An 8,455-nucleotide genomic window follows, 5' to 3' on the forward strand; every position below is an offset into this window, starting at 1 on the left:
GCGGCAAGGGCCCCCGCGGCCTTAAGCGAGCAGGGGACCCGGTGGCCTCAGGCCGCGGTGACCGTTCCCGCCCTGCCGGCCCCTTGCGACAGCAGCCGCATCACCCTAACCCTCGGTATGAGGAGGAATTTCTTCACGGAAAAGGTCATTAAACATTGGAACGGACTGCCTAGGGACGTGGTGGAGTCACCATCCCCGGAGGTGTTTAAGGAAAGACTGGACGTGGCACTCAGTGCTCTGGTCTGGTTGACATGGTGGTGAATCAGTCACAGGACGGGCTGGATGATCTCAGCTCTTTTCCGACCTCAGTGATGCTGTGATGATTCCAAGCCGGCGGGGTATTTTTATGTTCACTTCTCCACGTTCCTGGTGGGATTTGTTGTGGTGGGGACATCCCATGGCTGCTCAGCTCCACTGCACGCTGCCACCTCGCAGGGGCTGGCTGTGCTTTTGTGCTTAAAACCGCTGCTTTTGTGCCGAAAACGTGGCTGTTTTGCGTGTGTCAGCTGAGGAGAGGGGACTGCCTGCTCTCCCTGTGCTGAGCACAGGGAAACGTTGCAGTCCTTTGATCACAGGTGGGGAAGATCCATCTTCTCACAGATGGAGGTTTGCACTTCCCTGAATAACTCCCTGCGTGTTCTGAAAGCGGATCTGGAGATGTCAGGGAAAAGAAAAAATCCCTTGGAAAATCCCTGCTTTTAAAGGAGCAGACAATCCCTTGGCTAGTTTCTGCACAGCACAGGCAGAGAGATACAGCCTGATAACTCAAAATGCAGGTGGTATAAAAGCTTTAGATTCAGGAGAAAGGCCTCCTGCAAAATGCTGGGGGTGTGGGTGATTCTTGCAGGGATGCTTTTTCTTGGAGAACACTGTGAGTCAGATCCCTTCCGTCTGGAAAGGGGATTTGCTTCCTGCTGGGGAGTTCTGGGCAGAGGGTGTTGCCTTGAGAGCAGGCCTGGGATGTGGAGGCTGCCAGAGCTGAGCTGGGCACCTGCAAATGATCTTTCCAGGTGATTCCCATCATGGAGAAGGGTGAATACTGGGCAGTGGGTACCAGCTGGAGCTGAAATTATGCTTGGAAGGGTTAGAAACTGCTTTGGATCAAGCATGCACCTTCATGCCTGTTTTTATGGTTGGACTTTGCCCTCTTTTCCAGCATGTGGATATGGAAAACTCCTATCTCTGTGGATACTTGAAGATTAAAGGCCTTACAGAGGTGAGTGTGAACTGTACAGCACCACAAAGAGGGGCAGTGTAAAGTTTTTTATTTTCCTGGTGGGGTGGGAGAAGCTGCTGCAGAAATAGGAAGTGGGGGTGTTGGATGTTGTAGATTTGATCACAGTGTATCAGCTGGGGAATGGTGCTGGCTGTAAATGTCACAGGTGATCATCCAGCTGGGAGCTCCATGGAATAATTTAAAGTTGGAAAAGCCCTCTAAAAATCTTTGAGCCCAACCACTGACCCAGGACACAGCCAGCTCCACCACTTCCCTGGGCAGCCTGTTCTGATGTTTAACCACTCTTTTAAATTGTTCTAATATCCAATCTAAACCTCCCTTGGTGCAATTTGAGGACATTTGTTCTTGTCCTGTCCCTTTTCCCTGGGAGCAGAGCCTGACCCCCCTGGCTGCACCCTCCTGTCAGGGAGTTTGGAGAGTGAGGGTCCTTTTCCCAGGCTGAGCCACTGCAGCCCCCTCAGCTGCTTGTGTTCAAATCCTTCCCCACAGCCCAGCTCTGACATGGCTCCTGGCTTCATAAAGTGAGGAGAGAGGCAGAGGAAGGCTGGAAAAAGAGAGTGGAAGGCTCAGCCTTGGAGAGGTGTGGTGCAGGATGAGGGATGGGAGCAGCAGCCTCAGATTGCCCGGAGCTCTCCCTGGGAGATGCTTTTTTTGCTGAGTGCATGGAGCTTTGTCTGCTGTTGGGTTTGTGTCTGTAGGTGACAATTGTGAGCCCACCTTTGTCTCCCCTCTGCCAGGAGTACCCAACCCTCACCACGTTCTTCGAGGGCGAGATAATCAGTAAGAAACACCCGTTCCTGACGCGCAAGTGGGACGCCGACGAGGACGTGGACCGTAAACACTGGGTGAGTGAATCCGGGGGCACAGGGGGGGTCTGGGCTGCTGGTTTGGGGGACAGGTGCACTGTGTGCCTGTGCAAGAGATGGCAGAAAGGCCTGGAGACCTCTCTGTTCTGGGATTTGGGGATGATCTCAGCAAAGGAGAGGGAGGGGATACAGTCTGGGGAAAACCATTTGGGGAAAATAAGGGGATACAAAGACAAAACTATTATAAAATATAAAAACACACTACAACATCTCTCCTTTTTGCTGTCTCCCACTGGGATCTTTGCAAATAGAGGTCTCTTCAGTAAGCTGTGATCTGTGATGAGGGAGGGGATGTCTTGTTTTCCACTTGTTGGTCACAGGGTGGGAAGGGAGCAGGAGCAACCCCCATCTCTTGACCCTCTAAGAGAACACACTCCTTATTTTTGGAGGCTTATTGCAAAATGGAGTGGAGAAGGGGAAAGGGATCCCACAAGCACAGGTGGGGTAGTTGGTACCTGTGTCCCTGCTCAGGCCAGGGTGTACCTGCTGCTGTGTTTTGAGGCCACAGCAGCCACCTGATCACCCCCTGCCCTTGACCTTCACTGTTGTTTGCCAAGCTTTGATGTTTGTTATATTTCTGTCAAAATATCTTTCTCTGGAAGTGCAGGAGCTTCTCCAGCCAGGCTGGATGTTGCTGTGAGTGTCAGTAGATTTCCCTCCTAAAGAGCAGCTGGTACTAGAAGTTCTATTCCTGGAATAACCATCCTGTTTTTTGTGGGTTTTTTTCTTTTTTTTTTTGTTTCAGGGAAAGTTCCAGGCTTTTTACCAGTATGCAAAAACATTTAACTCTGATGACTTTGATTATGAAGATCTAAAAAATGGGGACTATGTCTTCATGAGATGGAAGGTAAACCCTGCCTGTCTCCTTCTCTGCTGAGCTGCTTGCAAAGCACTGACAGAGACTTGAGGTGTCAGAGCTTTTCCAGCTATGATGGTTAATGAAAGATCTTGCCCTGCCAACCCCAAAACCCACTGTACTTGCAAGTTCCAGTGTGACTCATGTCTAGCCAGCTAATTGTGTCCTTAAGGGCTGCAGTTGTGGCTAAAAACACAACAGGAAAATCTTGCTTGGTGATGCTGCAGAGGATGAGGGAATTGCTGTCTCCAGTCCCTGTGTGGGGCCTGTGTTTGATGCAGCCTGGCCACTCTGCAGCTCTGTTCTTCAGCTGGGATCATCAGAGTCACCATAGACTGGTTTGGGTTGGAAGAAACCTTAAAGCTCATCTTGTTCCACCCTCCTGCCAAGGGCAGGAACACCTCCCACTGTCCCAAACCCTGTCCTTGGACACTTCCAGGGATCCAGGGGCACCCACAGCTTCTCTGGGCACCCTGTGCCAGGGCCTCACCACCTTCACAGGGAAAAATCTAACCCTGCCCTCTGGCAGAGCCATTCCCTCTCTTCCTGTCACTCCATGTCCTTAGCAAAGCTCCTCTCCAGCTTTCCCATAAGCTGCCTTAAGTGTTGAAAAGCTGCAGTGAGAACTCTCTGGAGCCTTCTCTTCATTCTCAGGCTCTGACTCTCAGTTTTGAAATGGGCTTCTGGTTTGCAGGGGACAGGTGTTGAAACTGATCTCTTGCACTCTTAAAACTCACTCTGCTTTCAGTTGTTTGCTTCCCTGTGAGGTCCCTGCAGGCCAGGTGTGAAGGGACACTCTGGTCTCTGCTCTGGGCTGCTGAGAGTGCAGGGAGTGCTCAGCCACGACTGTCTTCATGTTAGTGGGTGCCAATATTTTTGTTGGGAGGGCAGACTGGGGTGGGATGGGGCTGTATTTGACCAACATTTTAAGATGCAGCCTGTGTTTTGAATGCAGGAGCAGTTCCTAGTCCCAGATCACACCATCAAGGACATCAGTGGTGCTTCCTTTGCTGGTTTCTATTACATCTGCTTCCAGAAGTCAGCAGCATCTATAGAGGGCTATTACTACCATAGGAGTTCAGAATGGTAAGGAAGTTTCCTGCCTCCTGAAGACTTAAACCAAGCTGTGACTCCTCTCCTGCTTGTCCACAGCCTTGGGAGTGTCCAGGCAGGAGGTTCAGGCTGGTGCTTGGACCTTGAGGCTGAAGGGGGGCTGTGGGCCATGGCTGGCCTGAGCTGGCTGGTGTAGTCCATTGGGATGGTATAAAGTGCTGCCCATATGGAAAAGGGGAGGAAATTTGGGATGACAGGATGGAGAAGGAAGGTGATACAGGGTCTGGAAAAGTGCTGTGAGGGAGCTCAGTTCTCTCTCCTCAGGGACAGCTTGGCTGTTGCTCCCTTCAGGCAGAAATCTTGTCAGGCCAATGTTTTGTATTCTGAGGTCCTTGGGGTGTTGCTGTTAAGACAAGAAAACAGTCAAAGCTAATTGGTGGGGTTTTTGTTGGAGACAAGTAGCAGTGGAGAGATCTTCTCTCTTGCATCGTTGTCATGAGCAGCAGGTGGATGGCTGGAAGCTCTCAGGGGGAGGGAAGGAACCAGGAGGCTTTCAGACACATTCCCTCTAGCTGAGCTTTGAAAGACTCATGTGTAATTTGCACTTGTAACAAACTCTGTTTGAACTTGAAAGTTGTTGAACTTCAAAGGGAGTCCAAAAAACCACCACAGTCAGCCCACCAGGAATGCTGCCTTGCTGCAGGTGGCTCAGAGGGACCAGAGTGGGAATTACAGCATCATTAAGGCTGGAAAAAACCTCCAAAATCATCAAGTCCAACCTTTGACCCAATATCACCATTCCCACTAAACCCTAAATGGAATATCTGTTTGATTTCTGAGCACTTCCAGGGATGGTAACTCCACCACTTCCCTGGGCAGGCCATTCCAGGTCTAAACCACTCTTTCAGTGAGGAATTTTTTCCCCATATCCAACCTGAACCTCTCCTGGCACAACTTGAGGCTGTTTCCCCTTGTCCTATCCTTAGTTTTGTGGGAAAAGAGCCTGACCCCTACCTGGCTGCACCCTCCAGTCAGGGAGTTGTGGAACAATGAGGCACAGGAGGGACAATGCTGAGTCCTGGCAGGATTTTGGACTGTGGGAAGTGGGTGTTGGATGCCTGAACACCCTGGGAGTGTAAAGGGGGAGAGAGAAGAGCAGCCAGCAGTGTGTGCTCTGTGGCTGGCCAGCAGGATCTCTGTGTAACCCTCTCCTCCCTGTGTCCCCTCTGTGGCAGGTATCAGTCGTTGAATTTAACGCACGTTCCCGAGCACAGCGCTCCTATCTACGAGTTCCGATGACAGCTGCCCACGGCTGAGAGCGCCCAGAAGCAACGGGGCAGGAGAGCATGGCCTGCCAGGAGAACTGTGTCCCTGTGGGAGCACGGCAATGCACGCTTCTCTCCTGCCCTTGGACTCCAGAGAGAGAGAAAGAGAGCCTGGATGTGAACTCACCCAGCCCGAGGAGCTGCTGGAGCTTGATTCTCCCTCCTGTCGAGTGGCCATTTGATCTTTACTCTGGTTTTAAGCTACTTTAATGCACTTTCTTGTTGCACAGCTCGTTTCTCTGTCACTGAAGTTCCTCCTGGCTCTCCTCTGGAAGCTGTTTCTCAGTAGCTGGAATCAGTGCTCTGGCCTCTAAATAATAAGGAAATGTAAGCTCAAGGCTTATATTTTCCTTGTTATATCCTGATGTGGGTTGAAATCACCAGGATTCAGGTTTCTTGCCCAGATTTTCTGCTCTGATGCTCTCAGAGCCAGGTTCTGGGTGTGAGGCTCAGCTGTGGAGTGTGTTGGGGAGTGTTGGCTGAGGTAAGGCTGGAGTGAGGCTTTGCTGGCTAACAAGGTTAGCTGGAGCTGCGGATCTTTCAGGAACACCAGCCCTTTGGAGCTGGGAGCTGTTCCTGTGTCTGGATATGCCATTGGGAATTAATTTGATGTATGGACTTCCAGGCTCTCAGTAAAAGTGGATCTGAACTCTGCTTGTAGGTGTATATTTGCTCTTTACTTAACTTAAGGGTAAAAAAAAAAGTTTAAAAAAAAGACAAAAAAAACCACCTTTTGTTAAAAGAAAAAAAATCTATTTTTATGGTTCCTTTTCCAAAGGACCCTATGGCAAATGCACAAGTACTGGATTCCATGTTACTGTTTTCACATTGAAAACCAGGAATGTCTGTGTTTTTATATCTGTGTCTGTATCCAGCTAAGCTTTGGGAACATAACCCGAGCACAAACGCTGAGCAGCATCACCCTGGGACTGTTCAACGTTTGTTCTCCCCCTTCATGCTTCACCACCACTGCTTGACACCTTTTTACAAGGAAAAACAAGAAAAAAGTTTAAAAAATAACCCTTCTCAGTAGCTCCCTCTGGTTCTGAGTGTTCCAGGTGACAGAACTTAAGGCTCCTGTGCCAAAGCGTGCGTGTGTGTGTGTGTGGGGTGGTTTTTTTTTAAAGACACTTTAAAACTTGGCCTCAGTTGTGTTTTTACCTTGTCAGCCCCACCTGTGGGGGTTTGTGAGAGTTTAGTTTGCCTTTTTTTCTGGCTCTTTTGAAGCCCAGCTTCCTGCAGGCAGACGTGTGGCACGGCTGGTGCCGAGGATGGATTTCCCACCTGGGAGAGGGGATTGAAGCCGGCGTGAGGCACTTTGGGTTTTGCTTCTTTTTAACCAATTTCCCTTTTGGCAGCAGTTACTGCTTGTTTAAGCCTTACTGAGGAAGGATTCAGGGCTTGGAGAGCCCTGTCCTCTATTCCAAGTTGGGTTTGGAGTGCTTGGTCTCGGGAGATGATGTGGAATTCGCCCGCCCCGTGCGCGCTGCTCTCCGTGGATCAGCCCTTCCCCCTGGCACCCACATGGACAGAGGTGCCTGGGGGAGGGAGGGAGGAGGAGAGACCTGGTCCTTCCCAGGGACTGGGGGCTGATGCCTTGGCTGTGCTGGAGGATGTGCAGGGACAGCATTGAGGTGGTCTGGGGCTGTAGCAGAGCGCTTGGGAAGTGTGTTCCCGTTTTAGTTTGCTCCTCTCGGAGAAACTCAGCCCCTTTGGAGGAGAGGGTGGTGCTGGGAGATGTCCTGGTTTTTAGAAGTGAAAACAGTGGTGCTGCTCCACTGTGACCAAGTTGTGGGGGTGAAACCTCCTTCCCAGGTGCTGTGTGAGTGCAGGGACCCAGCTCCAGTGGCTCTTCCCAGCCCTCTGGGGCTGTCTGTGCAATGCTGGTGGTGGCACCGGTGTCCCTGTCAGTGTCTGCCAGGGGGACACTTGGATTTCTGATAAGGTTGAGTTAATGAACCCTGTTGGTTGGCAGAAGCTGAGTTAGGATGGTCCTGGGGTGTTTAACACGTGTAACTATCCCTAAACCAATGAGTTGGGGTTTTTTTTTAAGACTTGATACGTTGTGAGAAGGGTGTGGAAAGAGCATCCTGCTCTCTGCCTGCCTCCTTCCCCCCATCCTGAAGGGAATTTCAGCTTGGATCCAGAGCTCTCTGGATGTGTGGCAGGTGCAGAGCAGGTTGTGGAGCTGAGGGTTTTGCAGGGACTTGTTGGTGTGTGGATTTTCCCTCCTCAAAGGCCTCTGCTTTGGTTTTTCCTTTTCTTTGACGTGTTTGAGTTGAGGGGAGATGTTCTGTACGTCGTGGTGTGCGAGAGAGAATGGCCCAGGGGAGGATTTTGGGGGGCAGAGGTGAGAAATGGGGTGTTTGGGCTTGGGAGAGCATGTGGTATCTCTTGAACCACTCTGGCTGCAGCAGGGTGTCCGTGTGGGGGCCGAGGAGGAGTTTTGTGGAGCGATCAACGTCCAAATTAAACATGAATTCTGTTGAAGGGGTCTGTGTCCGTGTGTGTTTGTCCACCACAGCACTTCTGGTTCCAGGGGATTGCTGTGCTTCATCTCCCTCCTTGAGGGCTTCTCCAGGAATCCCAGCAGCTTCTGCTGGCCTTAATTCACAGACTCTCAGGATCATTAAAGCTGGAAAAGACCCCTGAGAGCATCGAGTCCAGCCTGTGACCCATCCCCAGCTTTTCACTCGGTGGCAATGAGTGTCACATCCTGACACTCAGTCTTTCCCTGAACGCCTCCAGGGATGGAGACTCCACCAACCTCCCTGCACAGGCTGTTCTAATATCTAATCACCCTTTTGGGGAAGAAATTCCTCCTGCTGCCCATCCTGAGCCTCCCCTGGCCCCTTGAGGCTGTTTCCTCGTGTCCTGTTGCTGCGTGCTTGGCAGAAGAGCCCGATCTGCCCTGGCTCTGCGCTCCTTTCAGGATCCAGCCTTAATTAGAGGAGCAGGAGGAGTCAGTCCCGCTGAGGGGCTCCCCTGCTTTCTGAGACCTGTCCCTTTGAGCTTGTCCCTCCTGTCCCCGCCGGGGTCACCTCCCTGGGGACCCTCCCGGTGCCCCCGCGGTGGCGGCGGGCGGAACGCGGGGCGCGGGGCTCGGGGCGCGGCCGGA

At 51.6% G+C, this 8,455-nt stretch overlaps 2 protein-coding genes across 2 annotated transcripts in view; both read left to right on the top strand.

The window, feature by feature from the left end:
* The first annotated feature begins 1,085 nt into the window (after positions 1-1,085).
* GID4 (GID complex subunit 4 homolog) lies at positions 1,086-7,827 on the top strand. The gene is made up of 5 exons (XM_005425941.2): positions 1,086-1,216; positions 1,975-2,082; positions 2,849-2,950; positions 3,915-4,045; positions 5,248-7,827. Exons 1-5 carry the CDS (start codon positions 1,118-1,120, stop codon positions 5,309-5,311), a joined length of 504 nt encoding a protein of 167 aa, XP_005425998.1. The 5' UTR covers positions 1,086-1,117; the 3' UTR covers positions 5,312-7,827.
* Positions 7,075-8,455, top strand: part of DRG2 (developmentally regulated GTP binding protein 2) — a 12,110-nt gene continuing 10,729 nt past the window's right edge. The window contains exon 1 of the mRNA XM_005425986.1: positions 7,075-7,159. Coding sequence (XP_005426043.1) covers positions 7,075-7,159 — 85 coding nt within the window. The remainder of the gene's footprint in view (positions 7,160-8,455) is intronic.

Source organism: Geospiza fortis, unplaced genomic scaffold (genome assembly GCF_000277835.1).
Source record: "Geospiza fortis unplaced genomic scaffold, GeoFor_1.0 scaffold213, whole genome shotgun sequence".
NCBI lineage: Eukaryota > Metazoa > Chordata > Aves > Passeriformes > Thraupidae > Geospiza > Geospiza fortis.